General features: G+C 37.8%; 1 protein-coding gene across 1 annotated transcript in view; it reads left to right on the forward strand.

Moving 5' to 3' along the window:
• Window positions 1-15,689, forward strand: part of ZNF385D (zinc finger protein 385D) — a 456,126-nt gene that overhangs the window by 88,390 nt on the left and 352,047 nt on the right. The window contains exon 2 of the mRNA XM_069771833.1: window positions 5,850-6,128. Within this exon, the coding sequence (XP_069627934.1) occupies window positions 5,850-6,128 (279 nt within the window). The remainder of the gene's footprint in view (window positions 1-5,849; window positions 6,129-15,689) is intronic.

Here is a 15,689-nt window from a genome sequence, read left to right on the forward strand (position 1 = left end):
CAAAGACATCTGCAAAAGAAGAGGAATACATGTTTCTAAGAAAAAAAAACCACCTGAGTTTGTAATTTTAGCCTATTTCACAGTGAGATGACTCTTTCCATAGGCACTGTTGGTGAGATTTACAGTGACTGCAGAGTCTAGGGGTGACTGAGATGCAAGCACCTGCATCTTTGATGATTGCCACTTAAATGTCTTTCACAGTTTTGCTAGAAATGTTAGAAATCCATGAATATTGTTATTAGTGGACTTTTGTCCTTAATGTCCTGTCTGTATTTTCTATCCTTTGGCTGTTACGGGAAGGTATGTGTTGTAGCAACCTGTTGGGAAGAAGACAGGGAGATATTCTTTAAGATATATTGTGTCATTCATCAGGGGCAAGTAGTCTGTATTGAATAGAACTGATTTACCTGCATAGCGGTCTCTTACTCTGGGATTCGTATACTCTGTTGACATCTTAAATGTATGCAGCATACTTGACTATTATGTACACAGGGTCAAAGTCACAGTGACTGGGATAGTTCTATGCTGACAAGACAGTCTGGAAACAAAACAATTAGTTGTAACAAATGAGCATAGTTTCCTTTTAGTATCCTTGAATAGAAAGCATGCTATTGTCTTGCAGTTAAGAAGGTAAGGATTGTTTCACAGGAAAGATGTAATTTCTAATCCCTTACATTGAAGCACATTTCAGAATAGAAATCCCCAGGCAGTAGCTATGTTAGCTAAGCCAGCAAACACCACGAATTGTAGTTGTGCTGGTTTTCCACATGGGACAGTTTTCTACTTCACAAAGCTGTAATGTCATGCAAAGTTCATTTTACTGGTAAGCATCATTGAGCCAAAATTGAGTTCAGAGCTCCAGGGAAAATAAATGTAAGCATTTATCCACAGTGCTATTTAAATTGGCTTGAAATTTTGAGTTCCTGGTTGCCTTGCTCATTCATTTCTTGTTCACTGCAGTCTTCATTAGGGCTCCTAAAGGTTGAGAAGCTAGCTTTCTTTTAGTGGGGGGAAAAGTTATCTGCAAAACTGATGACTTTATAAGATATGTAACCAGTACAGTCAAGATGTACCCTATAATATGATGGCAGGGAAAGAGGGTTTTCATTTAATGTCCATCCATTTCCACATAGGATCAGCAGTTCAAACCAATAAGACACTGACAGCAATTAAAAATTGCTTTTAAAATTAAGATTATAATGTTTCTTCTAACCATATTCCATGTAATTTCCCAACAGAATAAACTAAGCATTCTTATCCTTTCCCCCACCAATCAAAATTACTGCCTAAACATTTCAGTCTAGAAAGTAGAAGTATGCAATGATGCAGGCATGAACTGAAAGTCTGCTGCTTTGCAAGAGTTAGTCTGATCTGTGTTAAACATTGGTGGACCTTTATAAGATTTCAAAAACTTGATTTTTTTTTCTCTTTTAAAATACTAGTTGGAGTAGTAAATTGTATTTTAAAAGTATCTCAGCAAGTTATACTCAGTTGGATATCTCTCCTTCTTTATCCTTTGCTATCTTTATTTCCTTGTCCTTTAAGGAATATTGAGCAAGGACTCAGAATGTTTTAATCTTAAATTGCTTATGTTTTTTCAAAATTTCTTGTCTTCATGTTTGGGATTTTTTTTTCTCAAACCATTTGTGTCCAATCAACAGTACTGCTATGTAATGCTGGCTTACAGCATCAGCTCAAGTGGTTTGCACAGGTGTGTAATATTTCACCTTAGTCCTTCAGTAGTGCCAGTACATATTCAGAAGTCACTGTGTATCTGTAAATGAAATGGTGGCAGACTGTAGTGTAATATGTATTCCTGAAACTTCTGGTTTCCTAATTGTCTTAAATTATCCCCTTCTTCCTCCAGATTTAAGAGAGATGTGGCAGTAGGCAAAAATGTACTGCAGCTCTAATGCCATCACAGCTTTCTAATGAAACCACAAATCAAATGGTAGATGCCTGAATTGTTTATTTCCAAGGTGGAATTTCCCTTATTATTTTACCGTGCCTTTATCTGGTGTGCATTTTAGCATTTCTTTTTCTGGAATGAGATTAGACTGCAAAACAGAAGTATTCTATATGCCAAAAATAAGACTCATAGATTAGGCTGTGTTGACTGGAATATTAGAGGGGTGTAATAACATGCTAATATACTTATTAGTGTAAATGTTTGAAAAGGAATTAGACATGTACACATAGTGCACAATGTTTGTTTAATTTACGAGATTATATTTGCTTAGAAAGTTTTACATCTTGGTTAGAAGATCTGTTTTATTATAGTAATCTCATGCCTATATGACTAACACTATAGGTCTAGAGATATATTGTAATTTTAAATTCATACTGCTCTCTAGTGGGGAATGCTTTCAATGCAAAAGATTATATATATTAATGCACAGCATCTGTATAAACTGGGATTTCTGAAAAGTTACTGTCATCTAAAGCAATTCAGTGAAACTAGTGCTATCATGTTAGCATTGTAATCCTTGTAACACTTTGATTAAAGACTGACTTTCTTAATTTAAAAATATTTTAGATAAATATAACTCTCTTTGGAGTGAACAATAATTCCAGCAAACTCCAGAAGGCTGAGAGGTTGATGGATTGCTGCTGCTTCCTCAGGAGAAACTTCTTCCTTCCTTTAAGAGAAACATGCTATAGATCTGCTGTAGAAAAACCTCAGGTTTTCTTCTAAGCTTCCACAGTGTCATAATGTCTTATGGGATGGTTGTGATTTGTCTATAAAAAGTTCCTATCATCACTGTTGGTATAATAGGATTGATTTTAATAAATAACTAGTTTTATGCTGCTTCGTTTTCTCTTTAATTTTGATTTGGAATGAATTGTTTAGCCTGCTTTCTCATCTCTTGCTTTAGACAGCTAAAATCCTAGATAAGAGCTGACTATACACAAAAGTGGAAATAATAATACTGACTGAACTGGTTGAGTGAGGTTTTAATCCGCAGCAAGTGAAGAGATCCTTTCAGAACTGGGTCTGTACTTTCTTAAATGAAATAGGGTTTAGTTAGCATAAAAGAACACTACTAATTAGATAGCAAGCAAATCTGAAAACTGAGACTGGGACTTGATAGGTTTTTGAACTGAATTTTGATAGGTTTTAGATTTGCATTTTTAGATAAATTTGTCCTTATGATTTGATTGGAAGGTGGTAAATGTGTTTAAATCCTTGGGAGGGGTGGCAAAACGTTTAGCTGATGAAATTTACAATATTTGAAGCTCTCTCAAGAATGATTTGCAGTATTTCGGTGTAATCAGACCCAAATCTGAAGGCTTGTTTAGATTTATTTTTAGATACTGAACCTTGCCTGCATCTAGGATTAAAAGCATCTGTAGCCTATTTTCCTGTGTTGCTGCAATCATCTTTTTTGTCTATAGGTTGACTGATTTGTCATGTCAGTTAGAGATCAAATAGTACCATTGTATTTAGGGCTGCTGTAATTTTGTCACTCAAAGTACAGATTAGATTCTTTGGCTAGACCTTCATTTATTCACTAAGCCTAGGAGAACAAGCAGTTTAAAGATTTATATGCTATATAAAGATCTCATCAAGATGCTAAGTTGGTATAACATTTTGCACTCCGTGAATACTAAATTAGGTTTGCAGTGCACAGAGCACTTCTTCACTTGTGCCATTTCTGCTCACCTTTAATCACAGAAGCTCATGTTTACATTGGTTTCACTTGAAGTTCTGCAGATGGGATTATCTTCTCATTTCTGTACTTGTTACACATTGGTATTAGCTGAATCTAAGTTAAGTATCCTTGAATTATAATCCCTGGAGGTTAAGATAAGAAACTAATAGAACATGTTTATTATTTGTCTTTGAACTATTTTGAAGCAGACAAGTTATGAAATTATTAGACTTGGGCTTGAAAGCATTCACAGGAAGTGGAGGGGATGACTAGAGGTTGCTAAATACCCAATTAATAAACTCAGGAGTGAGGTCTATGCATTTAAGCTTGCCTGACTAAAATATAGGGTGTTTATTTTTTCTTCTCTTAATTGCAACACATCAAAATATATAAATATGGGCAACAGAGACTAACTCTCTCCCCGTCTTTTTTTTTCTCTACTTGTAAAACGCATCTTGCATTTTTAAGTGCTAAAACAGCTACATATTTGTAGTGATTAGTCAAGTGCAGTATTTGAAAGTAGGAGTGTATGTAATGGAACGTAACAATAGGTTGTCGTCCATGTAGGGTTTAACTGACCTATTTATTCTACAGTTTATATGAAAAAATCAAAATGTGATATTTATGGATTTAATCATAGAGAGGATTATAAAATATTTCTGCTGTAATAACTATTTGTATTTCTGCGGTGGATTGGCCTTGGCTGGCTGCCAGACCCCTACCCAGCCGCTCTCTCACTCCCTTTCCACACCAGGGCAGGGAGGAGGAAACAAGATGGGAAAGCTCAGGGGTTGAGGTAAAGTGAGGGAGAGCACTTACCCATTACCGTCATGGGCAAAAGAGATTCGACTTGGGGAAAATTAATTTAATTTATTGCCAATTAAAATAGAGTTGAATGGTGAGAAACAAAGACAAAACACTAAACCATTTTGCCCCTCTGCCCCCCTCTTCTTCCTGGGCTTAACTTCACTCCTGACTTTTCTGCACTACTCCCCCACCCTTGAATGGTGCAGAGGGACGGGGATTCAGGGTTGTGGTCAGTCCACATCACTTCATCTCTGCTATACCTTCTTCCTCACATTGTTCCCCTGTTCCAGCGTGGGGTCCCTCCCACAGGAGACAGTCCTTCAGGAACTGCTCCGGTGGGGGTCCTTCCCATGGGCTGCAATGCTTGAAAAACTGGTCCAGCATGGGTCGTTTCTATGGGGTACAGTCCTTCAGGAAAGGACTGCTTCAGCGAGGGTCCCCCCACGGGGTCACAGGTCTTGCCAGAAAACTTGCTCCTGTGTGGGCTCCTCTCCATGGACCCCAGACCCTACTGGGAGCCTGTTCCTGCATGGGCTCTCCATGGGCTGCAGCTTCCATCAGGGCATGTCCACCTGCTCTGGCGTGGGGTCCTCCCCGGGCTGCAGGTAGATATCTGCTCCACCGTGGACCTCCCTGGGCTGCAGGGGGACAGCCTGCCTCACCATGGTCTTCACCACGGGCTGCAGGGGAATCTCTGCTCCGGCGCCTGGAGCATCTCCTCCCCCTTCTTTTCCACTGTCTACATGGCTGTTTCTCTCACATTTTTTCAGCTGCTGCACAGTGTCTTTACCCTTTCTTAAATATGTTATCACAGAGGTGCCACACCTGTGTCTGATGGGCTCAGCTTTGGGCACTGGTGGGTCAGTTTTGCAGCTGCCTGGAACTGGCTGTCCCCAGCACGGGACAGCCCCTGCCCTCCTCTCAGAGAGGCCATCCTCCAGCCCCCACTGCCAACACTTGCACCCAATACAGTTTCCCAGTGAAGATGACAGTTAAGGTGTCTTCACTGAGATTTCTAACTTGGCATTTGTAAGGTTGCTTTGCATAGGATAATTCTTAAATATTTAAACTAACCAAGGAATAAGATAGAAATAATTTAAAAATAAAACAGAAAAAATCCCTGTGACAGGTTGGCTCCAGTGATAGATCTGATTGTACCCCTGAACATTTAAAGATGTTCACTTGAGTGGCTGTGAAGTTACTCAAGTTACACAGCAGAACTAAAAAACATGAAGAGAAAGCAAAATACATGAGTGGAAATGTAGTGTTAAAATATGAAAATGCAAACAATGATTTTCTGCCTTTTACTGGTTTGCAGATATAGAAACCTTGTGTACATTATTTTGTATTACTCATCAAGTTTCCCACTTATGTTTTTTCCCCCCCCAGAAAATATGAAGAAGCCCTGGAGCCCTGATTTGCCAGTTGATAACCACTCATACAGTTCAGATTTCGCATCCATCCCGGACAGGGAAGGTGAGAAAGAATTAGCACCTGATGGCACTGAAGAAAAGAAGGAGAGAGAAAAGAAACACAGCAATTTCACTTTGTGTAATGTTTGTAACATTCAGCTGAACTCTGCTGCTCAGGCACAAATCCACTACAATGGTAAATCCCATCAGAAGAGGTTAAAACAGCTCAGCAATGGAAATCTCAAAAGTGATAATGGTAAGCATTAAAATATGTATACCTTTTGCCTTTGATGTGAGAATTGCAGCAATGTCCAGTAATGTCAATATACATGAGTCTAAGCATTTTTTTTTATTCAGCCAACAAATTCTTTGAAGTTAAGGTAAAGGCTCTTGGTGACTTCAGAATGCTTGGGGTCATCCCTCGCATGAACATCTGGCAAATAGTTAAAGGTATACCATCTGTGTTGTTACAAGTGTTTTCATTTTCCATTTTGTGTACATGATGACGCTGATTCAGATTCTTTCTCATTCCATTTGCATTTTGATGGTTTTCAGCATAATTGGTGATATTCCATATTTCACAGTCTACTAGAGAGGTTGCACTTGTTAGGGGTATGTTTGCTTTTAATGTATGTAAGGCAGTTGCAAAATAAATTGAAACAAATACATTACACACAACAAATACATTCCCAAACTCATTTCACTTTAGTTTGTTTATTCAGGGTTCAACCCATAGCTAGCAGAAGTCTGTTTAAAGATCATGACTGAGGTCAGAGATGGAAAAAAGGTTATTTTGATTTTAATTTATTTCATTGACAACTTTGGGAAAGGCATTTTGTAATAGGTGGCATGTTTTCCTATCATCAGAATGAATTGTATGCCTCAAAGAAAAACATGTTTGTGGCTTTATGTACAGAAGTAGATAGATAATAGAGGCAAACGATGGTCCCCTGACAAGAAAAAACAGATTACTATGTTATAATTGTCTCAATTTTGTAACAGGTAGTACTCAACTTTGCTGTACTATGGGTAGAGTTGTACTGCATTGTTCTCTCTGCTTCTATGCACCATTTTGCAGAAGTGATGGTCTTAATATGATCTACTTAGGACTTTCAGACTTTCTTCAGACCATACACATTGCTTAATATTTTGTGCCATGAGCTGCTTCCTGCCCTGCCTGCAGAAGGGTATGCAGAACACTAATCCTTAGATAGGACTAAAGAGGTATTTTAATAATCTGTGCTTTGTCCTGTCTTTAAGAGTTGGGAATAATATGGATATGTTGCTGAAGTATGTTGGATGTGAGTGCTTTGCTATGTATGAGGTGTTGCTCATTTCCTTAAAACAAAGCAAAACAGTAAAACAAAACAAAAACACCCCCCATACACTGAACACAAATCATTTTGTCTTTAAGTGGCTGGACTACAGCATTTGGCACTGTTCAAAGTTCAGGCTTGGGAAGAATACCACTACCATTAGTCGGAGCTATGAAAATGCATAAAGAAAGATTGATTTCCTAATTGACTAAGGGTCCAATATGGTTATCCACAAATGTATTCTCTCTAAACCCACCTAAACACAGTCTAATGTTATTGCTATCTTCAGTTAAGGTAGAATTGTGTTCTAGTTATTATTAGCACAACAATTTTGCTAATGATAGAAAGTGTTTTTCTGCAGTTCATTTTTCTCCTTTAATCCATGGTAATGAAAGAATTAGTAATTAAGCAATGCTGAAATTAGTGTCAAAGGGCCTCAGTCATGCTTCAATATTTATTTTCTGGAGAGGATCAAAGTAGTTGTATAATGGCATGTTTCTTATTTCTTCCTTAAAAGTATCCCTATGTCATGTGTAGTTGCATCCATTTGTAGTCAGAAAATAGTCAATCAGCTATCTAGCTCTTTGTTTCAAAGTGCAGTTATTTTGGGGAGGGGGTGTGTGTGCCTGACATTTGAGGCTTTTCAAATCTGGCAGATCTTTGAGTATCATCAAAAGTAGCACTCCACTGAGAGAATAACATAGGGAAGAGCATAAGGAAGTGACTTTCCCATGTCACCAAACTTTGAGATGGCAGGTTTTTTAAACTGAAGATTATTAATCAAATAGAGACCAATATTAAATGTTTTTTTGCTAAAAGTTAGAACTGAATTAGAACTGAATGTTTGAGTAACCATCCTCCCTGCGCTTTGAACAGAGACCCTGTCTGAGATCCGTTTTCTAAGTCAAGTAGAAATAGGAACCTGACAGACCTTCCACAATAATTCAAAACTAGTGTATCTGAAATATGGGCAATGTTTTTTGGACGAATAATTGTTTTGTTGATGAGATCCCAGCAAGCTCAAGTGACATATGACCATGACTAAAAAAATTATTACTTGACCCTTTCAGTTTATCATGTGCACACAAATGATGCTTTTTTAAGGTCACTGATGTAACTGAAGTAACAGTTAAACATGCACACTACTATTTATTTCATGTATGTCAGTAGGTTGCTTTATTTATGAGAATGGTGTTTCTTGTGTAGAAGCCTGATTGTCACAGAAGACAGCGGTTATGCTCAATGTCCAGGTTAATGGTCTAATCGTTCTTGAGACTAAATTCTGCTGTAAATTAAAACTAGGTAAAGGCTCTGCTTTGTGAGATTGTCTTCTAAGGCTTTGTCATCAGTAGTTATTCATTGTATCTCATGTTGAATGAGTGAAGTGCTTGCACTATGCACAAGAAAACCCCATTTCCAAATACAGCGATTCATGGACTGTACTATGGGTTATATATGCCTTTGTAAAGCTGTGTGCTCACTTGGAACTAGTGTATGTGGAAAGGTTGGGAAAAATAATGGAATTGTGACTTCTCCTTGTTTTGTTTCATCTCTGAATTATTCCCATGTAGCAGGACAGGTTTGTGTGTTTTATGTCAAGAGAGGTAATAGAAATGGAGGATTGATTTATATGAAGCAACAGCCCATGTCTTGTTCCCAAATAATTTGCAATGGACTGCTGAACAAAGGTAGGTTCAGCTGTATTAGCGTTTGACTGTCTAATTAAAGCTGTCACACTATAGTCATCATCTTCAAACTGTGTGAAGTATTATTTATGTCCAGCAGATAAAAGCTAAAGCATGTTACTATACTTGAATATCTCTGTGTAATTTCATAAGGTAAGTTGCTTAAAAGCAGCATTTCTTTGCTGCTGTATTGGTATCTGTACTGAATTTGGACACCTCATCAGATTTATTCTAAAAGGTTTTGCTAGTTGCTTATCTGTCAGCTTGGCAGCTTTACTGTGTGATACCCACTTGGTTCCTTCCTGGGGCAGAGCAGCCTCCGAACAGCACACTGTGCAGAGTCACAAAAATGATGTGAACCCATTGTTTCTTGTGTCATTACTTGGTAAAGTGATTTGTGATAACTTAACAGGACATAGTCAGACATCAACACTTCTGCTGCTGAACTGTATGTGCTTGGGAGTAACACAATTTTCTGTGTTCCTTCCTCCTAATAATTGCCTTTTATGTCACTTAAAAAGACTTCTCACACTTTCCTCATTACACCCTATAATATATTCTTCTCGCTGGTGATTTTTTTGCCTTTCTGCTCTCATGCATGCAGTAGCAAGGCGACAAACAAGTCAGTGGAGATTTTGAGTAAGTTTTGGGATTAAAAGAGGGCAAAATGCATTTCCTATCTTGTCAGCCAACATCACACCACTTCTCACAAAACCAGCCTGGATGCTGTGGGAAGAGGTGACCTCTTGTGGGAAATAGCCTATTCTGACTAGCAGTAGTAAGACTCACGTTTCTACTGACAGAATGGAAAAATAACCGTGGATGCAAATGTATAGCAGTACCAGTGAGAAAGCTGATATTTCTAGGATTTTATGTAAACCAGAATTTCCCCTGTGCTTCCTTTTGTGTAAATTGCTGAATCATCATAAGTGAATGAGGCATGGTTAGGACAAAAACTAAAACTGCTTTCCTCTGCAATACTTTCTACAATACATTAGATTACAAGTGGAAAAATAATGAAGGAGATGAGAAATGCCACAAAACTCATAGAACTCCTTTAGCTTTAAAAATTGATTTCTGAAACATTATTCTTTTGAAACACAGGAGCCAGTGAGGCATTTGGCAGTAGTTTCTTTATCTAGCTCTCTGAATTCATAACCCAGACAAAAGCCTATTCAGTTTAGCAAGTTTCATTTACTTTTGTTTAAACTAAACCTGCCTAAAACTTTTTTTCCAGTGAAATTCCATGTTAGTAAAATTTTATTGTACTCTGAACAAGGACAGTGAGTGCATGGAAGAAAGAAAGGGAGACGATCAGAATTAAATATCCTTTTTTTTTTTTTTAATCCCTTGCTAATTGCAAACAGCAAATTTCTTAATTCAGCACTAGATATTACTTAAGAATGAGTAACAGTTTGACTATTACAGTTATACTGAAATATACAGTAAAATATGAGCAAATTTTTTCACACATTTTTGTTTCAACGATGTTTTGTAATTGAATGTAGTTTCCCACAACTGCTGAGATGACAATTCCATAATATCTATGCAGTAAACTTTTGCACACTGATCAGAGAAAATATTTAATATTTTACAACTTTTTTTATTTAATCTAAATCCTGACACTTTTCAATCCTGCAAGTAGGAAATCCAGAAGCTTCACCTAAACCACTTGCAGAGTCTCCTTCCTTGCACTTTTCTGTGGCCAGGTCTTTTCTAGTTCTGTGCTGCTGCTACACTTTACACCTCTGCTGTCATGTTTTTTGATCATGAAAACTGGCAGCTTTGGGGCAGACAGAATCTTACTTTAAGGTGGCAAACTACCAAGCTACAGCTTTCAGGGAAATGGTGTCACCTGCTCTTTTCATTGCATTAGCCCTCCTTTCAGAGAAGGAGGTTTGGATAGGGCATTGAGGAATGGAAGAAATCTTCAGACAAAGTATATTCCCCTTCAGAGGAGGGATTTTCCATTAGTTTCCTGGGAAACAAGTATTGTCAGGTCAGCTTGAGATGTCTCTGGAAGTCAAGTCTCTTGCACATGTTTTCTTTTTTTAATGTCATGTTCTGATGCAGAGCCTCACGGCCAGTTAACAGTAAATCCAGTAAAAGTTATCCTCTGGTTTGTGGGTCATAGATGCCAGTATTTTGTAAAGAAGCACAGCAGGTTCCTTCTGGGTATTCTGTAATACCTCCCAAATGTCGAAGCTGGAGATCTCTGGACAAGTAGGACTGGCTGAGGGCAGTGTGTTGTCACTATCACTGCTCTCAGATGTAAATCTTTCTTCTTATTCCAAAGCGCTTGTCTGTTTTCATCATGTTCCTATTCCAGTTAGTGAACTATTAACATAGTTTGTGCTTTTAAGAGGACTTTTGCAAGCAAGATATGCTTCTAAAGCACTACTTGTGTTTGCAGATTATTTTTTTTTTATTATATTAGGAAATGTAATATCCACCATATATGACATCATAGTTCAGCACAAAGTTTTATCAGAAGGTAATGTGTATCACTGAGTGAATTGAGCTTAAGAAAGTGAGCTCACACCAGCCACATGCATGATATTTGTATTTCCCCTAATAAGCATAGTAGGATCCACTTGGCTTTGTGAGTATACAAAAAATGATGGATGGATGTTAATTGTGAACAAACCCTTTGCATGTGTGCAGATATCCATTGTAGACTTGCTATAGTTAGCTGACTGCTACCTATTGCAAATAAATACAAAGGGACATTACTAAATTTTAATACAGACCAATCACAGGTAAACCCCAGCATTGTAACAAGTTGTGGCGAGGCTGGGGCAAAAGTTTAGGGAGTGCACCTGGAATAACTTCAAAAATGCCAAGCAGTCACAAAGGTGACATATGTTAGCAATCCTCAAAATATTCTTTTGGATTTGGGGGGGGAGAAATTCATAGTAGTTAAACAATTTTTCATGTAGTATGCCTGGTAATTGGTCCACTGAATAGCATGACAATGAAAAAAAACTATAGGAGCCTAGAAAACTGTTTATTAATTATGATTAATTCTTCAGAAGCTGGGGGATAAGTAGAAATTTATGACTAAATATGCTTAAAGTATTTCTGAAGTTCCTTATTGCTCATCAAGTGTACTTAAGAACGTGCTTATGTCCTTTGTTGAAGTATGATCTTGGTCTCTGGCAAATTCCTTCCTTTTCTACCATCTTAGGTGACAACTGAATAAAACCTGCTGTGGCAGTTTATTATGAATCAAACCGTTTAAGGTATATGAAGAGTCTCAGCCATCAAGAATATCTGCCCAGGGTCTAAACAAGCCTCTAACTGCAGGTTGAAAAAGTTACAAAGGATTTGGTTTGTTCTAGCTTTCTGCCTGAATGTAAGACGGCACAGGTTCTCTTTTAATATCCCCAGCTATACAGAGTACCCTCCTTTTGGGTACCATCCCCAAAGTGAGACGCCTGAATATAGGACTGCACAGGATCTCTTCTAATACCCCCAGCTGTACAGAGTGCCCTCCTTCTGGGTACCATCTCCAAAGCAAGATGCTTAGCGAGTTGTCTCCATCCAAAGCACATAGATGTTTGTCCATGAGAAATTCTACAACAGTGTTGGACAGCTGAAACAAGTTCAGAAATGGGTCCTTTGCTGCCCTCTAGCAAACCTGGATAGGGTTTCTGACTGGTATGCAAAGGTAGTGGGGGCTGAGGTACTTAAAGGTGTCTTCAACAGCACACAAAGGCTGCTGTCATATGCAGGTTAGAGGGTGAAAATCTTCACCCGTCGTGTGCCTGCTTGCTACGTTTAATCCCCTTCCATGCTCACAGTTCCAAACTTTCTCACAGTTCACTTGTCCTTTTTAGATATTTATGGCGTCACGTCTTCAGGACTTTATGTTGCTCTTAGGTGTACAACACTTTTTCTTCTATGTTGAAAAATAACCGCCCTTTTAGTCCTCAATCTGGGCTTAAAATATGCTTGTGAAAAGCGGGAAAACTAACTGTCATCCTGCTCTCTTTGCACCTCTGCTTAACATCAACATAGCCTCTTTTTAATCACTCCCCCCGTATGGCTTCAGGCTAGAGCCTGCCGTACACCCTGTTTATCTGAACTGGTTTGTCTTTACATTTTAAAGTTAATATTGTTTTAGGTAAGTGTGGTCTTAATGTTTTATGCTGTAGCAGGAATATCAATAATCAATACTAAATTAGCTGTATAAGGTTCAGTTACCCTGGGAGCAATCTGTGTCCATCTGTGTTTTTTCTGAACTGTGCCGAGATAGATGTTGGTCTGCCATTGTTTGCTTCTCCCTGAGTGTGGCACCAGTCTCATTTCTGAGAACTCTGGCATTTGATCTCTACTTGCATGTACAGCTAACAAACTCTTGAAACCTGTTTTGCAGGATCTCCATTTAGTTCTGCTTATATCACTAGGTCCAATATAGATTATGATGACCATGGCTTCTTTCCAGACCTTCTCAGTAACTTGTTTTCTTTTAATATGATGGGTTTTTTTTGTCTGCACCGGCATCTGGTAGGGCAACAAATCTTCTATGAGTCATGACAACACACTAAGTTTATCAACATTTCCCGGCATTAATTTCCCGAGAGCTAGCTTTTCCTATATTCAGTTATTTTTCTTACTTCAAATATAGGTCTGTATGCCTCAATGAGGCTGCAAAAGGATAATTTTTTACTCTCATGTGGCATTAATTTTTTTAATTTTTAGGATATCACAGATTTCAAGTAATTTTTTTGAGCTATATCTGAGTAGAAGAAAATAAAGCAGATATCATCAAATGTGACACACATTTCAGTAATGCTGACTTTTTCTTATTTATGGATTTTTATTCCTCTGTTCAAAATATACTGTCTTCCTGATAGTCATGTCACTGAAATCCTACTAATTTTTTTATCTTCTGACATGTTTCACAGCAGGGGGAAATAGATCTCAAGATCAGTTTTAAGACCATCTCCAATGAAATTAATTACAAACTCCTGTTGATTTCAAGAGAAGGAGGCAAGTTCCTTACTTTATTGAGGAACTTAATGTTAGCACACATTTATGCCAGTTCAGTTTACATCATCGAGGAAGCACCAATTCTAATCTACAGCTCATGCTGCTACTGTGGGACTGAGTTTATCTGTATGATGTCTTCCCTTTGTTTCTCACATTAATGCTTACGGGTTAGCCTGGCTGGAGTCCCCATGCAAACAGCGTTGTAGATATATAGACATAATCAAGATTTCCCCCCTAGTTTTTTCCATATATATGAAATTAGACACCTGGAAAGAGACACTAATTGTAAGCAAAGCAGCTCACTTACTAAACTAATTCTTTGTTCTGTAATCAAAATTAAGATTCTTAAAATTCTTCTCTAGACACTTTACATCAGGGTAGTATGTCTTTAAATGCAAGCCTCCCTAGTGGGGATGGTATATAATTTATTATATGGAATATAACATCTGTGTGACTTTTTGACTATGAAAGTAATATTGCATGTTTCTTTTTACAGGCTTTAGCAGCATAATGACTATTAGACTAGAACCAAACCCAAGGCGTAGTCTCCTTCTGTGCTGGATCCTACAATGTTGTAGAAGAAAAAAGAAAGTTAATGAAGAATAATTTTGTGATCAACATTTTGTGAGCTTTAAGCAATTTCATTCATAGCTAAGCACAGTGAAAGTAAAACTCGAAATGCCAGAATGACTCACTTTGGTATTTATGAGTGCAGCTTGTTAGCAATTTTGTCAAAGATTATTCAGAAATGGAGTATTATTAATTTTCTTCTGTTGAACCTGTTCCATTTGTAATTATTCTTGGAACACTTAACAACTCTTCTGTCCCTTTTTTGCCAGGAGAGCCCCATCCCTACCTTTGAGTAATTCTCATTCCATCCCGATAGAAATAGCAATATTATTAAACAGTGTATAAAAACTTCCTCCTTTCACTTCCATTCCTGTCCTCAAATTCAACAGAGGTTTGAACCTTGACAGCTTGCATTGTGAATAGATAATTTTTCCACTGGGGAGACACAGTAGGATTTTGTCTTTTTCTTGGTCCTCAGTTTAACTATTCTGATAATATGTCCTAGTTTTTCCTAGGGTGTTGTTTGGGTGTTTGTTTGTTTGGGTTTGTTGTTTTTTTTTTTTACTATGTTTTTTTATTTGATCATCAAACTGAAGAAAACCAATGATTACATGGCCATAGTTCTGGCTGCACTTAACTCCATTTTCCTCACTTTTGATTCAGTCATGTTACTAGTCATAACACTTTTGTATAGTAAAACAGAGATGGATGCATATGCATAGCTGGTTGTCATCAGTAAACTTCCAATTTCAATGCTGCCTTTTTCTCCTTTTTGTGTTGAAAAAATATTATCTTTAGTGTTTCTTTTTTTCCTAGAAGAGGTAGAAAACCTCTACTAATAAAATGACAGCATTCTTCTTACCAAAGGTAGTTGAGACAAGGACCGTAGACAAATGTAGTCGAGTTCAAACTGAAATACTACCAGGGATGTCCCTCAGCTCAGTAGTGATATCTGATACTCTGAAGTGTCTTTGCTATGTGATGTGTTAAAAATTAGAAGTCTTTAAAAGAAGCAGTTTACCTTTTTGGAGTAGTCTCTGACCTCGCTCCCATAGGGCATTAGGGTCAAGCCTGTAGGAGTTCTTCTTGTGGAATTGTATACTGGAAAAGTCTTCAGTGGCAAGCAGGATAGTATATTTTAAAGGGATCTATGTGGGAGGAGTATAAAACTGTGATGCCTGGACAGAGGTAAATGTTACTCCCATCTTCAGAAAAGGCAAGAACTAGGAGCTAGGCAGTCAATTATCAGTG

Source organism: Haliaeetus albicilla, chromosome 2 (genome assembly GCF_947461875.1).
Source record: "Haliaeetus albicilla chromosome 2, bHalAlb1.1, whole genome shotgun sequence".
Classification (NCBI taxonomy): domain Eukaryota; kingdom Metazoa; phylum Chordata; class Aves; order Accipitriformes; family Accipitridae; genus Haliaeetus; species Haliaeetus albicilla.